The sequence below is a fragment of the Rhipicephalus sanguineus genome, chromosome 3 (genome assembly GCF_013339695.2).
Source record: "Rhipicephalus sanguineus isolate Rsan-2018 chromosome 3, BIME_Rsan_1.4, whole genome shotgun sequence".
Lineage (NCBI taxonomy): Eukaryota > Metazoa > Arthropoda > Arachnida > Ixodida > Ixodidae > Rhipicephalus > Rhipicephalus sanguineus.
In genome coordinates this window covers 185,150,313-185,175,593 of record NC_051178.1, presented here as the reverse complement: position 1 = coordinate 185,175,593, position 25,281 = coordinate 185,150,313, and the positions used below count along the sequence as shown (strand labels likewise).

The 25,281-nt window shown below is 46.7% G+C and overlaps 1 protein-coding gene across 3 annotated transcripts in view; it reads right to left on the bottom strand.

The window, feature by feature from the left end:
• Positions 1–5,402: 5,402 nt before the first annotated feature.
• LOC119387817 (uncharacterized) overlaps positions 5,403–25,281 on the bottom strand; it is a 30,607-nt gene continuing 10,728 nt past the window's right edge. Inside the window, exons 1-3 of one of the 3 annotated variants that reach the window (XM_037655340.2) lie at positions 8,679–8,829; positions 6,452–6,717; positions 5,439–5,665 (exon numbers count right to left, since the gene is read on the bottom strand). In XM_037655340.2, coding sequence (XP_037511268.1) covers positions 5,561–5,665; positions 6,452–6,717; positions 8,679–8,730 — 423 coding nt within the window. In that variant the 5' untranslated portion in view covers positions 8,731–8,829 and the 3' untranslated portion in view covers positions 5,439–5,560. Of the gene's footprint in view, positions 5,666–6,451; positions 6,718–8,678; positions 8,830–25,281 lie in introns of those variants that run through there. The other 2 variants (XM_049413697.1, XM_049413698.1) reach the window with 2 other exon arrangements.

Sequence of the window (25,281 nt, the reverse complement as noted above, 5' to 3'; positions counted from 1 at the left end):
AAGAGTGTCGCGAACTTGCCAAGAGCTTCACTACGCATGACCAAGAGCGACAGAGGAGCATTAGCGGTGACAGAATCACTTCTGAGCCGACGTTCCTCCCTGGAGCGCTCGTATGGCTCTCGATCCCTACCACTGCACCTGGCCTCTCTTCAAAACTACTGCCCAAATACGAAGGCCCCTACCGTGTCGTTGAACGCACATCGCCTGTAAACTACCTGATCGAACCCACCGATCCATCCTCGGACATGCGCCGTCGAGGGCGCGACATTGTAAACGTGGAGCGCCTCAAGGCGTACCATGATCCGCTCATTGTGACAAGTTGTTAGGTCGCCAGGCGGCTCCCTTTTCGCACCTGGAGTAATTGTAGCGAAGCTTATTGGAACCATGAAGTGGGTTGTCCTCTCCGGCCCCTTCTAGTGGGTTGCCCTCTTCGGACAGAGCGCAGCTCGCGCAGAGTCGGCCCCGCCTTGACTGTCGCTGTCGGTCATCTTCGCCGAGTGTCCGCCAATAAACATCTTTATAGCAATTATGAATGCACACAGGGAGCACATGCACAACGTCCCAGTCAGTCACTTTTGCGCGGAATCCGACGTCACTCGTCCATCACGACAAACACAATTAGTGTACAGCCGCATGTGAAAGTCGGTTGTTTATAAAAATTCCCACAGTGCCTTTGTCGTCATTAACTGCGTTGACCTCTCAGGAAGGTACCCAAGAAATTATTCTACTGGCATCAGCCTATAAAGGCAAGGCGAGCGCTTCTAATTGAAGATAACAGTACACCGGAGGCGGATGGTTTGTATCTGTCTCTTTTTTTTTTTCGAACGAAACAAAATGGTGCAGTCGTAGAAGCAGCACCTTAAGCTATGGAATCGGTATCACTTCTGGCCGTCGTCGTAGTAGTAGTCATAGGCGTCACGCAGGTCACGTGACTAGACGGGGGAGTGAATAAAGAAATAAAAGGAAATGGCGATGATGCCAAATGACGATTATGCTCGAGATTATGATGATGCTAAATGACGGTGATGACGCACGTGATCTCGCTAGCCAATCATATTCACTCGCGAGCTCACAGCTTCGCTGTCGGATGGTTTTTAGAGCGCGGAATTCACTTTAATCTTTTTTCCACTAACGAATACCAGTTGCGCCCACCTGCTCTTAACTCGCACTGCTGCTTTTCTAACGAGGTTATAGCACTCTTCGTTCCATTGATTGCAGTTCTGCCGTTAGCTTTGAACATCCTTTTTTTTGTATTTTTAGATATTCGTGGTCAAGTATCCTTTCACCTGACCGAGGAAGGACATTACCATCAAAACATGTTCTATTATTCCGAGTAACATAAAGGTTTTGTTGCCCCGCAGTTGCATATGCCAACGACTGGGTATCGTTTTCTTTTCTGACGATAACTGCTCGAACCACGAACTTGAACGGCAACAATGCTTTGTTACATTTATTTGAGCCTTGAGCTGCGTGCTGTTATTCTTCGCTCTTGAGAATGGACACCTTTTATTGCACTGCCTGATGAGCGCGTTCTCTAAGCGCCGTCTCATTTTAGTCCCGACGTTAGTGTCGACAGAACAATGGTTTAGCGCTGGGCCCACTGTTATACGCTCGCACTTAAAGTGAATCACCCATACGTCACATCAGTTGTTGAACTCGACACCTGCTGCGGTACTGCATATCACGCAAAGACGCAGGTTCGACTGACGGCGACCGGATTGCAATGGAGGTGCTATGAAAGAACAATCGCGTGCTCAGGTTTAGGTATTCAAGTAAACGTTGAAGAAATGAAGGTCGTCAGAATTAATCCAGAGTGACCCTCTGAGGCGTGCCTTATAACCGTATGGTAAATGACTACTTGTCGGGTTAGTTGGTCTGACATTATTGCTAGCTGTAACTAGCCCAACAAATTATACGTACACGATAAAGAAGCACAAAAGGCAAAGACGAGCGCTACTACCAACTCTTTATTCAGGTAACGCCCCTCCAAAATGTATAGACTGAATCACATAGCTCGCTACGCCCCCTTTTTCCCGCGTAAAGGTGATAAACGACAAAACTTGTATTGTACCCGGTGGTGTTGCCTGAATAAACAGTTGGCAGTAGCGTTCGTTCTAATCTGTTTGCTCGTCATCTCACGCACACTTCCTTTCTTTCATTCCCTCCGCGCAGTACAGCAGACTGGATGAGTTTTGTGTGCAGCCGTGTTTACCAAGTTTCAATAATAATAATAATAATAATAATAATAATAATAATAATAATAATAATAATAATAATAATAATAATAATAATAAGACTGCCTTTCATTACGTGAAACAAACAAACAAAAAAACGGTGCGAAAGTGCGACGTGATGCATCACACCAGCTTAATGCTCAGCGTCGTCTTCTCACTCGTGAGTGCATTTCGTAGCATTCTGTGAGCATCCACGAAAATTCATCGCCGCGCGTGGTCGTTCAAGCTGAAAAACGACAAAACGCTCTGCAACAATTTTATCCAGGCCAACTGCTAGCGTAATGTGGAGTAACGCAGGACAGGTAATTTTTACAATATATACACCATCGACGAATCTACGTAACATGTTAGCAGAAAAAAAAAGAAAGAGAAGTGCAGCATAGAATGCGTCTTAGACAGTGCCACACGTCATCATCCTCAGCCTGACTACGCCCACGCAGGACAAATGCATCTCCCACGTTTCTCCTTAACCCGGTCGTACGTATGCTTGCTGCGGCCACTTTGTGAGTGAGGCAACTTTACTGAGTATTTAATTTATTTATTTACACTTCACCTACATCGCCGTAAGGCATTGCGTAGGGGGAGGTGGACATGGGCAACAACATAATACAATTAGCAATAGATACAACTATACACAAGGTACTTCAAAAAAAAAAAAAATATATATATATATATATAACGCTCGAATTATATTGAATTACACAAATTATAAAAAAATAACATCACAATGCTTGGAGATAATAAACTGTTCTTAATGACAGTAATAATGTGGGCATTGTTACAGGAAGGAAAAAATTAGTTCACTATCGGTTTCGTTCACGATATTGTCTGGGAGGCGGTTCTATTCCTGTGTTGTTTTTACAAATAAGGAACTACCAAATGTGTGTGTTTTGTATGGGTTTTCTAATATTTTCCGTGAATTATCTCGTCGAATTGAGACGTACGTTGGTACAAAGAGATATTTATGGGGATTAATGGCATTTCTATTATAGTAAATACTATGAAGAAATTGAAGCCGCAGCTTCTGGCTCCTTACCATTAGTGACTCCCATTCCAAAACACGTTTTACTTGTGTAACACTTGCAAATAAACCACGGTTATTACTTGCAGGTTTGGCTGCTTGCCATTGAACTTTTCCAGTCTGTAAATTAAGTATTGCTGATGAGGATCCCAGATTACGCAATCATTATCTATAATCATAGGCGTGCGCAGGGTTCCCCATCAGGGGGGGGGGAGCAAAGGTTCATCGCAGCGCCCCCCACCCTACTAAGTCAATCTATGGGGCAGATTTCGCGCCCCCCCCTCCCCCCTCTTAGGTGATTAGGGGGGGGCTGTCCCCCCTGTGCGCACGCCTATGTCTCTAATAAATATTATATACATAAAGTAGAGGGTTTGTTTCACGGTTTGGGAAGTTTGCTTAAAATTACTGCGTATGAGATATAACATTCTACCTGCATTTGTCACGGTCATTTCTGTCTGCTTAATCCACTTAAAATTGTCGGGAAAATAGACGCCCAAATACTTATAATGAGATTCATTGCTAATTATTGAACTGTTGATGTTGTAACTTGTTTGTAATTTATGAATCCGGTTGGTGAGTGATATATTTTGCAAATTGATGGCCTGCATGGATCTATATAGGCCGCGCCGGGGGCAATAGAGAGGCCTTGTCTCTCGGCAGCTTCCCCGGCTTGCTGGATCGCCTAAAGTTCTTCCTGGGGATCTGAGCTTGTCAGTATGGCTCTCCCTCCGGACAAGTGCATCCGGGTGGACTGCAATTTTCTTGTGCACTATTTCGCAATCCCAGAGTATATGCTCTAGGGTGGCTCCCCTATTGTCGAGAGTCTGACGGAATCCCGTCTGGTCGGGGACAAACACAGTGGAATAAAAGAAAAACGCCGACCAATGTAAAATGCACAAAAATTTTAAAAAGACGTTTCGGCTCCCGCACGGGAGCCTTGTTCACAATCAGCCCGAAACATCTTTTTAAAAATTTTGTACCTTTTACCTTGGTCGGTGTTTTTCTTTTCTTCTACTATGGCTCTTTTATTATTACATAATTTGCATGTGTCCTCAAACCAGAACTTACACGAACTCTGGTATCTTAATCACATGTTTTCAGAGTTATACTGGTTACACACTGATGCCAAATAGGGCCACGTTATCCGCGAAATCCTTTTTAACACATCTTTACATCTTTCCATCTAGCTTTCTTTCTCACCCTCGAGCGCTTGCCTTCTCTCACCACACGTAGCCTCAAGATGTAATGCACAAAGTCCTGTGCGCTGTCACTGTGGGACATGTGATACGCGTTATAGTCGGGCGTATGGCGGCCGGAGCTTTTACGGCGCAACCGATAAGCGCTGGGTGATATCGCCTGGGGGCCAAACGCTGTCGCAATGCAGGACCTAGGCACTGGCGTTAATTGTAAATCATGACGAGGTAGTTCTGGGAACCCAGAGCTCAGCAGTGGCGCTAAAGGAGTGCTGGCTGTCATGCGGGCTAAATATCACGTTTCAACCGCTGAGCGCTTCACATTCATGGACAATATGACTTGGAATGTCCTTGCGACGATGGCAATCGACGTGTGGCGTCAGGAAGCAACAAGTACATTACCTAAAAGGGAGATCAACATCGCCACGACGGCGCAGGTGCGTGTACCTGCGTCAGCATAATCGGCCTGCCGTTTATTCTATCGCGCTTGTTCTTTCTTTACGTTACTCATCAGGAATTGAAGATAAAACGCGAAATTGCTGGGACGTCCCGACAGCCACAATATAATATAAGCGTGGCCTTTACGTGCGCTGTAATCTGCTGACGCACGTGCAATTGCTGCACTATTGTGTTTGTATCGTTGTTAGTTCATATTCTCAGGACTGTGGTTAGTCACCGGTGTAGTTTTCGGTCGTCTCTCGGTCGTCTTAGCTCATAGATTGTCTGCGACTGCATGCGCGAAACAGCTTTGCTGCAGTACTGAGGGTGCTCTTTAGGTCCGTGCTCAGTGCAACGTTCAGTCTCAGTCTTGGTTCTTTTGTTGACAACGCTTTGTGTAATCATCAGGCCATTCCTTCACAGCACGTGCTGCTAAATAAAGAGGGGAGCAAATGTCGGCAGTTTGCGATTATGTTGTCCTGCATTCTTACGTTTGCCTGAGGATAGTTAGTACTCACGGACAAACGATAAACGAGGCACGCACACGGGCAGCTTGTCTCGCCATATTGTTGCGTATGCTACATATTGTTCGGCTTCTTTTTTATTTAGACTGATTGCCGACAGATCTGGGTTTGTCAAGCGGCTGTCTTGCAAGAGATCTCATGGAAGTGCAATCACAGCTCGATCATGTAGAAGTTGTCTCCGTTGTAGTTTGGTTTCGAGTTTCCGTAGCGGATCTTACGGCGGTCGACGGGAGCAGTGTTCCATTGGTCGTAAACCTGAAAAAGATAGTGTGAGTTAACGGACATTGTAGATGGCGGGAGAAAGAAAGAGAGAAAGATCAGCTTACAGCGCAAAAACGACGAGGACACAGACCAAGAATGCGACGACACGAGCGCTGACATCAGCGCTCGTGTCGTCGCATTCTTGGTCTGTGTCCTCGTCGTTTTTGCGCTGTAAGCTGATCGAAAATGAACTATAACCAACTAGCCCAGATTTCCCTTCTTGTTAAAGAGAGAAAGAGACCAGCGTACTTTCGTGATAGCGCAAACTCTTATGAACCCATCACACCTTTGTAGAGTAGGAGCCTGAAGAGTCATCGAATGATTGACGCACGTAGGCAAGATAACTCATTAAATTTAACGTTTCTAGAAACCAAGGAATCCATGTGCAGCATACAACACCGTCAGGCTGTTAGTAATAGAACTGAAAGCTGGGCAAGTTTGTAGGAGTTCACTTTGAAAAGGTGGCGTGGACGCAATAAACGAGGACGGAAGGCAAGAGGAAACACAAACGCTAACTGGCAACTCGCAACCCTTCCATAATGAACGACTATTAGTATTATCAATGCATTAATTTCGTATTCAGAGACGAGATTCCCCATAGGAAGGTGCCATTTTCAAGTTAGAGCAATCTCGCTGAATACATCCGTCCACATGAGCCACTCATAGCATTTCAATATTCTTGCCAGTGCTTATAAAAAAATCTGTTCTCTCGCATTTGGCGCTGTTATTGATGCCCGTCTCTTCAGAGTCTTGCCGTGCTTGCCGAAGTGCTCAGCTTACCCAAATTCCGTCCGATGCACAAGACTCGAAGATTGCCGCATGTCCCCTGTATTTGCTGCCGTCCAGAAATGTGGCGATGGCGGACCAGCGTGGTATGCTGCCGCAGTTGCTGCGTACGTGTTTGCCTCGGCGCCAGCTGTGGGTCGTGTATTGGCGAAGGCCCGTGCACTTCTCTTTGACCAGTGCTACGCACTCCTTGCCGTCGACGCCGATCACCCAGTTGCCCTTGAATGGCGCAGGATTGGCACAACCGATGGCCTGGCTGGCTTCACGTCAACGATAGAGATAGAGAAAATGGAGAAATGGTAAATGAAAGTCACGAGATGCAACTTTAACAATGCGCTTGATTGGGCTGGTTGGTTCTGCATGGTAGACGACGAATAGAAACAGCGCTAGACACGGGACGAGAAGAGGACACATACACGGGTCAGCGCCGTGTATGTGTCCTCTTCTCGTCCCGTGTCTAGCGCTGTTTCTATTCGTCGTCTACCACGAGATGCAACAACAGCGACGCGTCACGGCACTGTGACATGCCACGTTTAGGCCAAAGTGTCCTGTAGCGTCGCGAGAGATACATTTGGTGATTGAAAAGTAGAAGGTACCACAACAACATATATGACCCACCATGATCATTAAAAATACCAAGCACTGAATCTGTTGTTAACACCGCGGATGTGTGAAATTCGTAACCTAAGCCGAGCGCGGTGGCGAAACTATGTGTATGTAGTGCTTTATACGTTAGTGCTCGTCAGCGGTGGAATACTTGCATGACGCCGGAAACTCTAAGTACCGAGTTCTTTACTCCCCGCACGCAGTAGACGATATTGAATTGTACAATTACGAAAGATAGTCAGAGAGCCTGTATCGCCTACACAGGCGATACAGGCGTGAATCTACACTGGAACGCTTGTTCTGTCTATCTTCTGCGCTATTTTACAATGCAGCCATACCTATACCAGCTAGGCTTTCCTTACTACTGCAGTAAACGACTTTACATTTTATTCTGGTTAACGTTGCTACCTTTCCTTTTGCATCTCTCTCTTTCAGACATTTATGACGTTCACCACGAGCAAATGCATTTCTTTGTGTTTCGTGAAACACTGGAGACGCTTGAAAACGAATGTTTCTACTGGACGAGTCGCAAGAAATGCAAGTTAATTCGGCCCTAAAGACATCCGCCATCACGGCGGGTATAAATCTTGATAGAAACTGCAGTTGTACAAACTGAGTATATTTATAAACGGGCGCGCATTTATTGTCGAAATACTCAACGAATTTTTGTTCAGGATTAAATGAAAACCTAACAAAAAGCACGAAACACTGCATGATATTTAAGCCCGGCACTGGACTATCGACGTTTTTTCAACAAGTAGCGGACTACACAAGATAAGCACAAATGGAACCGATGAAGACGGTTTCACTCTGTCCGTGTCCTGTTTTGTGCGCTAGATGCTGCAAAAGAATATCAACCTCCCTAGCTTACGTTATATATCGATTTTAATTGTTGAAATTATTGAAACTATCGTCGAAAATAATTACTCAGTTTTCTTGGCCAACGACACTCAACATGAAGAATAACGAAAGTAGGGGAATTCTCCGAAGGGCTCGTTTTCTGTATTATACACGACTAATGAAACCGACAGACAATTAAGCTAAGGGAACCACAGGGGACATTATTTGTGGTTTCTTAATTGTATGGTAATGATTCTCACTTGAACTGAAATAATATAAAGTGGACGAAAAATCACCCTTTCCGTCGGTGGGATCCGAACTCGCAACGCTCTAATTACGCGTCCGATGCTCTACCATTTGAGCTACAACGGAGGGTCGCGTAATTCGATAGTTGTGGTTTCGGATTCCACCAACGGAAAGGGTGATTTTTCGTCCCCTTTAATTTCTTTCAGTTCAAGTGAGCATGATTGAAATACAGTTAAGAAACCACGAATAAGGCCCCTTGTGCTTTACTTGGATTAATTGTCTGTCTGTTTCATTAGTTAAACATGAAGAAGAGGCTTTTGGCTTCGCTTTGTATTAAAAACCCTGGCAGCAGTCTAACTTCCGTTCGCACGCGTTAATGCAGAAAGTCATACAGCAGAATTTGTCCAATACAAGGACTTCCGTGTTGAATATAAGCTGGTAAACTGCTAATGGCATAAACGGTTACGTATACTAAGCTTGAGCACAGCTTAAGCTCAACAGCCGAGCGCCAAAGAACTGTCGAACTTACCAACGGCCATGCCAAGCACCAGAAGAGCCGCGGAGATAACGTAGCCTTTCATCGTTGACCTGATGCAAGTGCCAGCTCGAGCTCGCCTGAAAGACAAAGCTTACTGAACGGCTGAGCGGGTGTTTATAGGTGAGGCTAATATTCGCGGGGATTTCCTGATAACGTGGCGGTCATGTTCGAGGGCGTATATATGTCTCTTGCACTGACAGTTCGCAACGCATGCAGACGTATCTTGTCCTTCCCATTAGCCACTGACTGACAAAGATAGCTTTCATACATTCACGAGTGGTTGGCTCTGATATTGCGCAGGAAACACAATGACGACCGATATGGCTCTGTTGTTTTGCGAGTGGAAGAAAGAAAGAAGGGAAATCGGGTTAAAAAAAGAAATACGTCTGCCCGTGTGCTTACCCATGACAAATTCTGCAGGCACGTACGCTACCTCCACAGAAGTTGCTCTTTGCCACGCGCGCAGAGAAATTCCTGAACATATACTCTACCCGTGGCTCCTTTCTGAGCGAAAAAGATCAGTCCTAAAGCAATGCAGCGGACAGTGAGGCTACCTTTTTTTCCCTTTATACTTTTCTTTCTTCCAACAGCAATACTTGCCACTGATACGACAATGTTCAACTGATTTCCACGGTCAGTACGGCCTGTCGAGAGAATCCAGTCGTAAAGCCCACGTGGCTGTGACCAAAAATGTATGACCGACAGATGAGCGCATTCGTACGAGCCAATGAAGTAGTCGTGTGGGTATCATGCATGTTAGATAGAATTTGACCTGGCTTTGACAAGCGCTGTCACTTCACAGCGGGTAAACACGTTGGCGTCAGAAACGTTTTGCTGCGGACGCTGCACTGTCTCCATTTTGTTTCAACAGCTGGAGCTGTTTAAGCTCGGAGAATTCCCGTTGGTCGCGAACAAAAATTATCATCATCAAAAATCGGAACGGGCTCACTTCTTCCTCTTCATCTTCTGCTTCGCTCCCAGAACACGTGCGCCGATTTGTCTGGTGTGGGATGCAATAACTCTCACGTAAACCTATTCACGTGACGTAAAATCAGGTAACGCTAGTCACACGTTCCCACCAAAATCACGTAGCGCTAGTCACGTGACGTGGCCCGCCACACCGATTCCCTTTAAGCTGGGCAGAAAAAGCGGCTTGGGAGGGCAGCTCGGGAGTCGGAACACTAGCTACGCTGTTGGTTCCAGCCTTGCACCGCTAGTGGAAGCTGCGCACATTATTTCTTTTTTCAGAGTAGTACGGAGGTCGCGCACGTGTCAAGTTGCATATTTTTTTCGTGCAACTTCCATAGATTGCATAGTACAAAGAAAGGACGAGATCGCTATGAGAAGGTAGCGTAGCCTACATTAAGTGGTTAGGGTTTTGAGCACAGAAGAAATTTAGGAGCCTTTCCGCTATCGGGGAAAGGGGGGCAAGCGAAGCCTGGCGCGCGTGTTCCTGAGCTACTATAGAATGAATGAAAGAATGGAATTTCCGGGCTGCTACAGTAAAATTAACATCCCCTATAACTTTCTTGTCTTCATTATCTGTTGGCTTTCATTAAGGTTGACCTGCTACAGGGTGTGTTCAGATGAGGACCAACCCGAGGGAGGGGGGGGGGGGGGTCCCAGCTATTTTACAGCGAAAGCTGTTATGAGATCATTTCAACGGCCGTTTTTGGCGCCGTAGTTGTCCGCCACCGCCGCCGCCACAGGTGTCCGTAACCACTATCGCACGAAATAAGAAAAAAAAAATTCACAGCATATCCACGGGTGAATGATGAAGAGCTTGGGCGAAGCTCCTGAAGCAATCATGGTTACACCGTGAAATCTTCAGTGCTTTCGCCCAGCAGTAATCAAAGCGATAGCCCAGTACATCATCAAAGACGTGACAAACACTGTATATATTTATACAAGAAATTTTATTAATCGTAAGTGGTAGCTAGACGTGGCTTCCGTTCTCCCTTCATTATAACGGCTTTATGGTCGGTGAAGTGATGGATCGTAGTGGGATGTTTGCAAAGACTAAGAGAGAGAGAGAGAGAGAGAGAAATAGATGAAAAGGAAACGCAGGGAGGTTAACCTGGCGCGAGTGACCGGTTTGCTACCCTGCCCAGGGGTGGGGATATAGGGGTCGGAAAGAGGACAGAGAGAGAGTGAGATAAAATGAAAACGAAAAAAAAAAAACGCACACATGCACACACACGCAAGACGTTCCAGTCAGAGCCGTTCTGAGAGACCAGTTGAACGCAGAAAGCGCAGTAGCGCTTGCACAGCCTTTTTCTGTGACGTTTGGTCCGGTCGATGGCGCAGGATTCTTTCTTCCGACAGAGTGAGGTCGTCCAACTTATCGAGCGCGTTGCAAAGTGACTGTCTCTGTGAAGAGTACTGTGGGCAGTCGCACAGAATATGTTGAATTGTTTCATCACTGCCGCAGTGGTCACATGATGTGGTGTCGTCCATTCCTATGCGGCACGCGTATGCGCGCGTAAATGCGACACCCAACCATAACCTGCACAGGAGGGTAGCGTCACGTCGGCGAAGGCCTGGAGGAATTTGAAGGCTGAGAGTTGGGTCCAGGGAATATAGTCGCGCATGCTTGAAGTGCGGCTCGTTCCATTGCGACGTGGTGCATTGACGAGCAAGCACGCGGAGCTTCCATGCAGCGTCAGTCCTAGAGAGCGGTATTATTATTTGACTGCTTTCTGTATGGGCTGAACGGGCAGCTTGATCGGCCCGTTCATTGCCGATAATTCCACAGTGACTTGGAAGCCATTGAAAGGTTATTTCATGGCCTTTCTCAATTAAATGGTGAGTCTCTTCTGCAATCTGAAATACCAGTTGCTCGTGCGGGCCGCGGCGTAAAGGTGACAGAAGGGATTGCAGTGCCGCCTTTGAGTCACTGAAGATCGTCCATTTTTGTGTCCGTTCATCAGTAATGAAACGTAATGCGGCAAGAAGCGATGCGAGCTCTGCTGCTGTCGATGTCGTAAGGTGAGAGGTCTTAAATTTGATTGTCGTGGCTTTCAAAGGTATTACGACAGCTGCGGTTGAGCTGTTCGTCATAACGGAGCCGTCGGTGTATACGTGCATTGAGCCTCGGTACTTCTCATATAACAGGAGCAAAGCGAGCTGTTTAAGAGCCGGTGACGACATATCTGCCTTTTTACGGATGCCGGGTATCGCCAGGCTGATGATAGGCTGAGTCAGGCACCACGGAGGAACTGAAGGTCTCGCAGCGGGCGTGAAGCCTGTTGGCAAAGACTCGCGATATGCGGCTACCGTTCGGCAAAAAGAGGTGCATGGTCGGTCTTCTGGTAAAGAGGCTAGGTGGTGACGGGGAGTCCGAGCAAGATGCCTTATATGTGTCCTGAGTGCTTCGACGTCAATATGTGTCTTGATGAGGTGGTCTCTGGCGATCGCTATAGAAGCCACCGTCGACGCGCTAAGAGGCAAGCCTAGGCAAATTCGGAGCGCTTGGGCCTGAACACTTTGTAGTATTCGTAGGCTTGTTTTGCTTGCGTTGGTTAACGCGGGCAAGCTGTAGCGCAGGAAGCCGAGGAAAAGTACCCTGTACAGCTGTAGCATAGCACTTGGTGACATTCCCCAAGTCTTGCCTGCGAAGAACTTCAATAGATGACAGATGCCGATCAACCGCTTTTTTATGTACAATACGTGATGGCTCCATGAGAGATCCCTGTCGATTATGACACCCAGAAACTTGTACGACCGAATATACGGTATAGTTTGGCCATTGATGAATACGCCGTAATGATTCATAGGTTTGCGCGTAAAAGCCACGAGGGCGCATTTCTCGGAAGAAAGCTCCAAGCCTCGATTACGGAGGTAACGGGCAGTTTGAGCGGCAGCTCTTTGAATTCTCGCTCGCAACTGCAGGCGTGTTACGGCGGACGTCCAAATGCAGATATCATCCGCGTACATTGATATCTTCACTGTGCTTGGCAGGTGCTCAAGGAGGGCAATCAGCGTAAGATTGAACAATACAGGACTGAGTACGCCGCCCTGGGGGACGCCACGGTAGCTGTAATGTGGAGAGGTTTGGCCGTCTTCGGTGCTCACAAAAAAGGATCGCATTGAGATGTAACTACGTATCCAGCGATACATCCGACCACCTATTCCTACCTCTTCGAGAGCGGTGAGGATGGCTTGGTGTGTAACATTGTCGTACGCCCCTTTGACGTCGAGGAACAAAGAAGCGCAGAGACGCTTACGGCCTTTCTCGTGTTGAACGAAGGTGACCAGGTCAACGACGTTATCAATCGATGATCGACCACGTCGAAATCCTGCCATTGCATCTGGGTAGACGTTGCTGCCCTCCAAGTACCACTCCAGGCGTCCGAGGATCATCCTCTCCATAACTTTGCCTACGCAACTGGCAAGTGCAATCGGGCGGTAGGATGAGAGCTCCAACGGTGACTTGCCAGGCTTCAATAGTGGAACCAGGCGACTGGTCTTCCAGCTTGTCGGGAGCGAGCCATCTCTCCAAGATGCGTTGTACATATCTAGGAGAAACATTCTCGCGTGCTCACCCAGATGACGCAGGGCTCTGTAAGAAATTCCGTCGGGCCCTGGTGCCGACGTGTGTACACACAAAGCTAGTGCTGCCTTGAGTTCGTGGATGGAGAAAGGCAAATCCATGCGTGGATCACGTGGTTGCGGACAACTGCTCGAGAGTAGTAAGCTGGTTGCTGCTGTTATTTGGCCAGATAATCTGGCACAGAATTCTTCGGCCACGTCTATATATGGTCTGTTTTGGGAGAGGGCTAGAGCCTTGAATGGGTACCGCTGAATAGGTTTTGTGCGCAGACCTCGTACCGTCCTCCACAAGTGCGATAGAGATTTACGAGGGTCAAGCGACTCACAGAAAGCAGTCCAACGTTGCGATTCAAGCTTATCTATCCGGCGCTGGATCTTCTTCTGTAGACGTCGAGCGGTCCGCAAGTCTTCTACTGCCCCCGTACGTCGGTGTCTTCGTTCAGCACGTCGGCGAATTGCTCGAAGTCGCTCTAACTCTATGTCGAATTCTGTTAATTTCGAAGAGCACGTGAGAGTACGCGTAGTGTCGTGTATCGTGCTCTTGATTGTTTCCTCTAAGTCGAGTGACCTATTCGCTTGACATTGCTCTTCCATGCGAGATTGAAATTTTGTCCAATCCACTCTTTGAATGCTATCGCGTATCTTGGAAGGGGATAAACCTTCAATCTTGACATATGTGGGAATGTGGTCACTCCCGTGCGTTTCTATGTCCGGAAACCACCCAGCATGCCTGACGAGGCTTCGTGAAACAAACGCCAAGTCAAGACAGCTGCTATACGTTGAACCACGGAGAAACGTTGGAGTGCCGTCATTTAACAAGAAAAGTTCATTGTCGGAGGCGAAGGACACCAAATTTCTGCCTTTAGCATTGATCTTCCTACTTCCCCAGAGTGTATGATGAGCATTGAAGTCCCCGATGATAACGCACGGGTGGGGAGTTGATGACAGGATGCTTTGTAGTCTTTTATGGTCAAATCGACTTGATGGAGATAGGTAGGCGCCCACAACAGTGACGGTAAGTCTCTTCTTCACTGTAAGACATATATATTGATTGTCGTCGTGATGGGACACCGGCTGATGAAAGTAGGTGAGGTCACGGCGAATAAACATCAGAACCTTGCTGTTTTCAGCAGTTGTAGAAGACATAAATAATTCATATCCGGAGAGTCTGATGGCGTACGGTAAGTTCGGCTCGCAGATGACGATGATGGGAAACATTGGTGTACACGAACCGACGGAAATCAGCAATGCGTGATCTCAGTCCCCGGGCATTCCACTGGAAAATCGCTGCCTTTCGGACCTCTTCCCTGAATGACACTGGCTGGTGAGCCATTATCTACTCAAAGGCTGCCAGTACTGGACTCAGGGCGTCCAGTACTTGGAGTGCATTTCTGGCGGTCGTTGTGTGCATGTTGTTTAACAACACGCGAATGGCATTTATTAAGGGTCGCAGAAGAGCAATCACTTGCTGATCTGTATTCCGCAAGTCCTCTGTTGTAGCAGCTTGCCCTGATGGGGGCGGCTTCTGCTGTGGTTCTTCCTCAAGTTCTTCCTAGGCAAAGACTAAGTATTGGGCAGTTTGCAAAGGTGGCTTCCATTCCCCCTTCATTATAACGGCTTTATGGTAGGTGAAGTAATGGATCGGTGATGGATCGTAGTGGGATGTTTGCAAAGACAAAGTAGTGGGCAGTTTGCAAAGGATCGGTGATGGGTCGTAGTATACTGCCGGTTACGCTTTACGCCGGACGCGTGACAACGTTAGACTAAGAGGAGCTTCGCCCCTAAAAGGAAATAAGAAAAAATTTCCAGGATGGAACGAGGTTCGAACCTGGGCCCTCTGCGTGGGAGCCCAGTGTTCTACCTCCGAGCCGTGGCGGCGCTTGAAACTGCGTTGCAAAAAAACCCTATACAGGCTTCATGTCGGGAAGGACCCACATTAACATATGTAATGTAGTGTGGTAGAAGAGTAAAATATCAACCAGGCGTCACACAAACGCGAATTCTGTAACCGGGCGACACACAATGCGAATTGGGCAACGAGTGGGTTGTTAAATGCTTCCAACCCATTACAAAGGCCTCTGAGATAATTCTTCATCGTCATCAGCCACAGCATCAACAAAGTGCACATAATGCCTTACAGGTGTTTAGCGAGGACCACGGTTCTCCGCAGAATGACGAAAAATTGCATAGTGGCTGCTTCCCTACATCACAAAAATTATGATGATTTATAGCGTAGTGGGTTCCTCGCAAGTGCAGTTCTATTGGTTGCCAAGGAAGCCCATAAGGCTCTCATGATCCATTTCCTCAGGTTCTCGATAAATTTAATTCCCTCTCTTTCTCTCTCTCGCTCTCCGTTTCTCCGGTTAACGTATGTTATAAAGCGTGGTGGGACAGTTAAATAACGACCGGGCGTCACACAATATGAATTACGTAACTAGTGGGTCGTTTAAAGCTTCCAACCCATTACAAAGGGCTCAGTCATAATTCTTCCTCCCCATCAACCGCCGCATCAACAAAGTTCACATAATGCCTTACAGATGGTACCTCGCTTCTCCGCAGAATAACGAATAATGTCGTAGTGGGTGCTTCCCAATTTCCCAAAAATTATGATATGTGGCGTAGTGGGCACGTTGCTAATATACTTGTATTAGTAGCCACAAGAGAGTTTAAAGCGGGCTCTAAAAATTCCGCTCTTCTAGCTTTCGCTGTGATTGTGCTGCGCTTTCCGCGCAGGCCTGGCTTTTTTTGTTTTGCACAAATTTTTTACATAAGCTGGGAAAATGTCCCTATAGAAAGGAGTGAACATTAGATTTGCAGAAGTTATCACGGATTTTGAGGGAAAACGTACGTGTTCTCCTACAAAAAAAAAAAAAAAAACACTTTTGCAACTTTCAGATTTCACACATTCCGAGTCCTATCACTCTGAAACTAACGCCTCATCGCCACCAAAACGATTTTTTCGTAAGTCTACCCCACTATTACTACCGGCATAGATAAAGGTAAATTTATGTCACTCACAGTACATTTCTGAATGTTTTTTAAATTTGATTTTTTGAGCAACTGCTTCTGCCTGACCCTTAATTCAAGGGGTTTTTTTCGCAGCTTTCGCTAAGGTGCTGTACCTGAAAATATTTCTTCCAAGTCTACGAAAGGTTTTATGCTAGTTAAGCAAAAAAGTATGAAACTACGTCGCATACTTATTTGGTTATAATATCCACAAAATGCCATAATTGCAACAATATCGAAAATTGAAACATTTTAGGGACGTTTTAAAGGAAATAATCATGATCAATTTTTATGAAAATGTTGAACGATACCCAACCATGACTGCTAAATATCATTCTGCAAGAACATGTCCCATTATTTTATTTTAAGTTTGACAATTGAGCCTTCTTTAATACCCATGTATGGGTTAGCGACGATGTGCGGCGATCTGATGATAAAAGAAATTTCATAGATATATTTAATTAGTAACTGACTTTTTTGGTCATAATCAAGACGAGTGAATTGGTTCGTTTTTTTTTTTGCGCATTTTGAGTCACAGAAAAGCTGAGCGTGAATTTTCAGGGCTCCTGTGTCTCTATTCCCACTAAGGTACGTTGAGCAAGCAGGCACGCGAGGTCGCGTACAAATGAAAGCACGAAGTGTAGAGTGCGAAGATTTCTACACGTCAACCATTTTAGAGCGCAGCTCTTAGGCGCCCATCGCTGCATTGAGCGGCGTCGCCGTCGGTACCGGAATTGGGCCACAACACGTCTTCTTGGCCAATCCCCCCGAGTGGGTATGTGCCAATATGCATAGGCAACAAACAAACAAAGAAACGAAGGCGCTCTTTTGCCGTCGCTGTGCAGAAGAAACACATCGAGAGCCTCCGAAACCATTTAGGTGTTGGAAGCTCACTGCATCGAAGCTCGTGCAGTTGGAAGCAATTCTTAAGATGGGCTGTGGCTCCATCGCTAACATGTGTTTGTTTCGTGTAAATTGGAGAATAATCGTCAATGTGATCCTCGATTTTTCTCAGAGCCAAGTAAGCATGTGCAGAATCGTTGACGTCGTCACTAACTATGGCGTAGTTTGATGTCGACTTCCTTATCTATACGACACATGGCACTTAGTCAATGGTATGATTTTACTTCATTTGATTTGAACGTCCCGCAGGTGCGTGCATGTGTGCATTTCTTTTTATTTTTCTTTTTAATTTCTCTCTCTCTCTCTCTGTCCTCTTTCCGGCCCCATGTTTCCCCATCCCTGTGCAGGGAAGTACACCGGTTACTAGTACCAGGTTAACCTCCCTGACTTTTCTTTTTCATCTATTTCTCTCTCCCTGTACTGCATCTGGAAGTCAGATGGACCAATTTTCTGCGAAGTCCAAGCGGAAAACAATGGAACCCTTTCCATAACACTGCTTTTCGTCGCGTATGGCATCTGCTTGCGTGCGTCTTAGACAGTTACGTGGAATCCATTTCATGGTCAAAAGTTTGAAATTCCTTCAGGAGTGCTTGAGGCATCATGAAATGTCTGTAGTTCTGTATGCTGTGCGAATTACTGAGCAAATATTTCTTACAGCAGCTCTAGTAATCTCATATACCTTGCGCTTTGCGTAAGAGAGTCTCTTTTTCTTCTTTACATTCCGAGGAGGCTTTAGGGGCCACACTATTGATGGGGCACAAACGACCACATTAATGATTTCCATAACTTTCTCTGTAGTCTGGAGTCTCTCATTGGACTGACTGAATACCGTATTCGAGAAATGACGTGAACTCATTGTTGAGATCGCTCACGCGCGAGTGCGCAGCAACTTACTGGTCTCAACCAGGCCATCGGAACAAGCGTCTGCGGGAAACAGGCCCCGATATGACTGTTCGCTTCCCGGCTAAATTCAACCGAAGACGCCAGCGCGCTCCACCGGATTCGCCTGGCCGTTGCCTTCACTCGGCTTTACTCGCACATATTCGGCCGTACGGAATGCCCGAGCTGCGAACGCTGCCAAGTGCGTGAAATTTTAGCCAATCTATTTTGTGACTGCCTTCTTTGCGTGAAACAACGGAAGACGCTAGCTTCAACGCTGGCAGTCATCCGAGTAGGATAGTTAGTGAAAGTTGCATTTTGTCCTCATTGGGCGATCAGGCAGTGCCACAAACTGATGCAAGGGCTGTTCTAGATTTTCTCAAGAGTACTGGACTGGGCACTAACTAAGCTGCAAGAAAATCGCTGTGCTAAGTGGCTATTGTACATACGCACCACCTCTGCATAGCCCCACCATCAGCCTTCACTACTATTTTACCCCCTTTCCCTCTTCCCCTGTGTAGGGTAGCAGGCTAGAGCGCATTAGCTCAGGCCGACCTCTCTGCCTTCTAATAAATTCTCACACTCTTCCATATGCCCAATGCCTTCTTTCAAATTCGTAAAGCAATTCTGTCACATAATGAGCGATTCATGGACTGTGAGAGCTGCCTCAGCTTCCAGAACTTTTTTCTGTATTGTCAATTCCCAAGTCTTTGACACTGCGAAAATTCCTTTGAAACCTGATCGTGCCTCTTTAAGTATTCAGAGCCGCAGTTTCATTCAGGGAATTTCGCCATCACAACCGTGACACAGTGAATAGTCAGCAGTCTCCCGGTCATACAGTGGGTTACAGTGAGTACAAAGCACAGTCACTTAGGAGTGAAGCCAGCCGGTAGAGCACTGCACGGGCCCGGGCCCGGGCTGGGCTCGGGCTTGAAAGTACAGGCCCGGGCCGGGCCCGGGCTTGAGGCTGCGTGCCGGGCCGGACTCGGACCCGCTCATTAAAAGGCGTAAGTCGGGCCTTCGAGCACACGCGAACGTTATGCATTGCATGGTCTAAGGTATACTGTGCCAAGCTGAAGTGACACGTGCAAAGAGCTGGCTCTTAAGGCTCATTCACACCGGCGACTAGGAATGGTCTCGCGACCGTTTGCGACTGGAAGTCAAAAAGCGACTCAAAGCGACCGATGTTCACACCTGCGTGCGACTTATAACCGTCGCCATATAGAATTCACGTCTGCTCGTATACAGCTTACATTGCCGTTGCCCCGTTAAATAGGCTGACGTCCTGTTTCTGCGCATCTGATTGCATTAGCGCACTCAGGATTTCTCTCAGGGGGGGGTTGAACTTCTGACAAGATTACAGGAGTGCGGGGCGGGGGGGTAGGGCAAGCACATTGCATAATATGACATTTCCTTGCTTCAGCTGGAGTAATGCGACAACAAATAAAATACCAAATAATAATAATAATAATAATAATAATAATAATAATAATAATAATAATAATAATAATAATAATAGTAATAATAATAATAATAATAATAACATGAATTATGATGATGATTATTCAGGTCTTGAAATAACTTGACAAGGCCAAAAAACCGTTCAGTGGAGCAGTGCACGTAGAAAATAAACTACAAATTGAACCGACATGTCGGCTGGCTGGCGGTCGCGCAATGATGTTAAAACTTTATTACTATGGTAGGTAGCGCATACAAACAGGACGCAAGAAAGGCACATGAAGACACCCAGCGCCGTGTGTGTGTTTTCGTGTGCGTTTCTTGTGTCCCGTGTATTTGCACTACCAGTGTAATAAGAAAATGCCATACGAACAAGCCCGCATGCATGGCAACTTTAACTCTTAAAAAACGCTGCAGCTGATAATTTCCTACGCTTCCTTGGAGTCTCACCAAACAATAAATTTCAAAGCGCACCATAAATATTACTTATAAACTACATAGTATTGATTATAAATAGCATGTACAGTTCAATGCAGCACACGTACAGTACAATTCTCAGCTCACGGATAAACTGCATTAGAGCCGCACTTACTGACTTTCCAGCGTAGATTCCCAGGTCACTCCGGCGGCTGAACGATCCTTAGTAAAAATTGACTGGTTAATGGACGCATGAGACGACGATATCTGCTGAGTTACCGGTTCCTCTATGGACGTAATCGGGCATTCCGGTGTTGTTGCTGCGTCGCTTGAATATGAACACGAAATCCTTTTTGGGTAGTAGGTGAGGATGTGTTCGACCATAGCCTCGTTCGACTGGCGCTTCGAGAGAGGGCTTCAGATTCACGCAGCAAACACAGCAACAAGTTCTAGCAAGCAAACTGAACGTGCACGCATGTGTGCACATCAAACTTTGTAGTTTCCGTCCGATATACATGCAAAAAAGAAGTGGTAAAAAGAGAGGGCGAGAGACGTTTACTGAGAAAAAGAAAACGTGCCGCCCCAACAGACCTTCCGCACTTTCCCAAGGTTCTTTTTTTCTTAGCAGACGTCGTTAAAAACAACTACTTCTTCTGGCACGGCTGCTTGCTCCTCCCATCTTTGTGACGGCCAGACTCCGCATGGCATGCCACGGCCGGCGCGCGCCTCCAGACCGGCCGTGGGCATGCTTAGAGTCACTGTGTGCGTGCGATGCTGCGACAATGGCTGGCGACGCACACACTAGTTGCTCCAAGGCTTGCTCAGAAATGCAGGAACCACTCAATGTGCTTAAACTCGTCGTGTGCTCGTGCTACGCAGCCTCCGTGGGTTCGCGGTCGCTTCGATGAACGAGCCGCTTGCGAGGTGGCCTTTCTTCTCGCCGCACTAACACGTCTCGTTCGTCCGCTGTCAACGAGGTTCAGAAAAAAAAAAATGCGCGACAACTCCGTTGCAGCCATTAAGCGACAGACGGTACCATTCACCAGCAGCCCCGAAGAAAATAGAAAACACGTGCGTCGAAGCTTGGCGGACGGATCAGATGCCGCCGACGCCTTCTTATCTTTAAAATTTGTGTGAGCATTGTCCCGAAACCATACGGATCCCTCTTCGGAGTTTGAGGAAGGGAAGCACATGAAAAGGGCTTCTTTTCTTGTTCGGCGGGTATGGAAGGGTGCTTCAGGCGGCGGCGGTGCTTGTCGGCAAAAGAACAGAGCAGTGCAAGGGCTTGACCGGAAGGCATGAGTTGAACAGTGAAGGGGGTGGGGAGCTTTTTAGACGGACGCGTCGAAGTGGGTACGCAGATGCCTCTCTCTCTCTTTTTCTTTCTTTTTTTTTGTGTGCTGTACACAAGGGGTAGGTTGCATTGAGCGCGGTTCACGTTGTTTGGGTCGTTAACATATGTCAGGATTCATTTCCGGTAGTTGGTTTCAACTGCGAAAACTGTTGTTTCAGGAAAATTGATTCGGCGGTCCACGTCCTCGGAATCTTCGGTTATGAGTTGCGATCTCTTGCAAAATTGGTTCCCGCCTTTCTTTCAGGTTCTCGGTTCAGCTGGTGTCTTGAATTTTCTCTTTCGGAGGCCGGTCATTGGGAGCGATGGTTTCGATCACTACTCGGATAGTAGAGACTGATGCATTTCTGTGGTGGTGTTGATTGGAAAAAAAGGGGGGGGGGGTGTTGCTGGATTTATCAGCTTGCGTCGTGTTTTTGGAAGTGAACTGCTTTCTGAATAAATGACTTTCCGTAGCTGTTCTTGGTGAGTTTCTTGAATATATCATCTGTTTTTCTTTTGTTTTTTCACGTTGTGCGCTGCAGTATGTTCCGGCTCTTCGTATTAATGTCTAAGACTAATATATTCCGCTTTTTGGGGGGGTCTGAAGAAAACCGAAGATATGGACTTGTGTAGGTGTTTGTGCAGAGTTTTATTTTCAGGCTACGGGAACATCCAAACACGGCCGAGAGTCTTATGTTTTAAGGGCGAATTGAATTCTCGTTCAATGAAATTTATATGAGAGAGAAAAATTATGACGTAGGATCTCTTGACGATCGAAAAACAGTCGTTTAGACGTATCTGAGAAATATTTTTGGTTGCGGCTGGAGTGAAATGAGAGCTCGTCCCTCGATGTGTTCCATTCTTATATTTGCCGTGGCATATGCTCTATTGTAGTAATCAAAGGGGCAAGAAAATAAAAAGGGGCCAGACTGACAACCCGTGAAAGCATATTTTTTCTTGGAAAGCTGCGCCCCGCTACGGTGGTCTAGTGATAAGTTATGGCGCTCGACTGCTGACCCGAAGGTCGCGGGATCGAATCCCGGCCGCGGCAGCTGCATTTTCGATGGAGGCGAAAATATGATTGAGGCCCGTGTATTTAGATTTAGGTGCACGTTAAAGAACCCCAGGGGTTCAAAATTTCAGGAGCCCTTCACTACGGCGTCTCTCATAATCATATCGTGGTTTTGGGACGTTAAACCCCAAATATTATTATTGGAAAGCTGCTTCCCTGGAAATTTAGGAACGCAGAGCCATAGAGCACGCCATAGAGCACTCCTCAATTTAGGAGTAGATGAGTGAATACAACACATTTCTAGAGCCAGTCAGGAAAAGTCGACCTCAGGACACCTCTGGATATGAACCTTGGACTACCGGTGAGAAGGACAGCGGGGCAGTTAAGGGGGGTGGGGGGGGGGGTGTTGATGAGCGTAAATAATGAGCGCAAATAATGAGCGTAAATAAACGGTTCACTTAATAAGACACTCTCTAAGGCAATGCAATGCCTTTTTGTCGCGTTTTGCCCCTCTCACATGCCCGAATTCAAAAGCATTTCCCCTTTGACCCACGGCACCAAATGAACTAAACTTTTCGTGGCATGTAGCTAGTAGTATAAAGTAACAACATAAATACTTACATTGTGGTACTGATGACGGAGTAGCTTCATGCACGGATCCGAAAATTTGGCCGAGCTGAATTTCGCCCCATTTTGGCGGGTCACGACCACACTGGGGCCTCGCAATTTTTCCCGCGCGAACGATGTGAGCAATCATAAGCTTTTACACATAAAATGTCGAACACTACCGGCACCTATCGCTGAAATAGGGAAACAAAGAAAATGTACTTTCTTTATTAGCTATTGAAGGCGGCAAAGTCAAAGAGTCACGTTTTGCGCTGCGTCTCATTTTGCCCCGCCTTACCCTACAGCTTTGCTGTAAAAATAAAAATAATTCATCTTAGAGCTTGTTGCTTAAAGTGCCACATCGAACGTACACCTCTGATGCAACGTATATGTCGCTTTCCTCAATATATATATAGAATGCACAGTCCCATGCACTGTCGTACATACCCGCTCATTGGTAATTTAACCTGAAACTATCTAGAGCGACGACCGCGAACCATATACCTGCGGTACTACGCAGCATCGAAAGCCCGAAAAGCGATAGAAACACTGCCCAGGGTGCAGGCACGTGTGCTTGCGTCAGCACACAGCATAACTGGCTCGCCGTTTATTCTATCGCAATTACCTTGCCTATCAAAAATAAACAAACAATGTTGTTGAAATCGCCCAAGGGCCAAAATATAAAGTAAATTAATGTGGGCGTCACGTCAGCTATAAATGCGCCTGTCTACGATTTCTGGTACGTTTCGTTGTTGGTTAATGTTCTGGTATGGCTGCGTGACTCCACCAGTAGTTGTCGGTTGTCCCTCCGCCATTCCAGGTTAGTTTGTACACGACTGCATATGCGCAACACCTATGCTGCAATACGGGGTGTTGCAAGTCTAGACTGTCTGCACTTCAAGTCTTTGCTGCAAGTCTATACTATAGATAGAACGCTGCGTCTTCGTCTTCCTTCCTTCGGTTTGAACAGCTTTTATGATCAAGCGAGGTACCGTGAGAACGATGCCTACGTTAGCACGTGACGCTCAGGTGAAAAAGCGAATCTCGGCAGCTTTCAACGCAGCAGTTACCGTGTATTGACACTCGCGCCTGAATACATTTATACGAGAAAGGTATACATACCTCTTTGACACGGGCCAACTTAACTGCACTTTGAGAAAGTGCACTTTGCCGCTAGTGTCGTTCGCACGGTGCCACAAGGGGATGTTTAGTTCCGCTCGCTGCAAAGCGCACTTGCCAGCGAGTGCCCTCACCAAGCTCACTTCGCTACTTCCGTCGGAGTGTCTAGCCTCTGTAGCATTCGCTCGAAAATAAGTTATTGGAAGCTGAGTTCACAGTATTTCTTAAACTATTGCTTTCTTTATTAGGAATATAATTATACACCAAACCTGCTATGCAAAAAAAAAAAAACTACTTTGCTATTCTTGGTCTCAAGCAGTTTACGGCCACGGCCGCCAGGGGCACGCTCGGCACACGCCAATGCAATGGCCGCATCTGCAGCGTTTTTACCTAATGTCTATTCTGATGGCTGCTTATAGCTATGAAGCATTATTACTTAAAGGGCCCCTGACAGCCGATTTCTTGTTTGTGACATTTATGTTGTGATAAGTAGGTCTATGTCTTGTAATCACGGAATGACACCGTAAATCCTCCAACGTGATGTCTAAATAATCCTAGCAGCGTTAATTGTGGTCATTTTTAGTGTAGGTTCAAAACGCGCGCCGAAAGAGGATAAGAAACTAGCGCCGCGCCGCGGCGGTCGCGCCTTGGGGCACGCGTGATGACGTGCGCTCAGTATTGGGTGACGTCAGCCACGCGCTTGTTGAACTGGCAGTTGGAGAACACACACACGGAGAGCTCACGCTGCCTGCCGACACGTACCGAAGAAGGAGAAGGTGGGAGAGCAAACATGCTTCGCAATATACCACAGTGCATGCACCGCGCATATTTCTGTCTGTGACGTCGACAACACTTGCTTTACCTCCGCAACGTCACAAGGGGCCTACGTCTACGTCATACTAGTGGTTATGTTGATAGGAGTTCAAAATTCAGATGAGCACTCAGGCTTACTTTAAAACCAAATTAAAATATCTTAAAAGCAACGCTCGTCACTCATAATCGGTCAGAAGTGCCCCCGCATGCAGGACTATCAAACAACACAAGCATCTCGAGTTTCCATATTCGGTGTCAGGGGTCCTTTAAGAAATATTGCCCGCAGTAACGAATATGTATTGTGCTACTTAAGTACCCATCACAATTACTATAATTTCCAAAGCACACGTCTCTCTCACTAGTGTAGCAGCGCACAGCCGTGTGATATCCTGGAGGCGTAAATGCACTCGCTAGAAATGACACTAAATTTGCCAGTGTGACAGGTGTATTAGCCGACACATACAAACGGCGAACAACGCACGTACAGCTTGTCACAC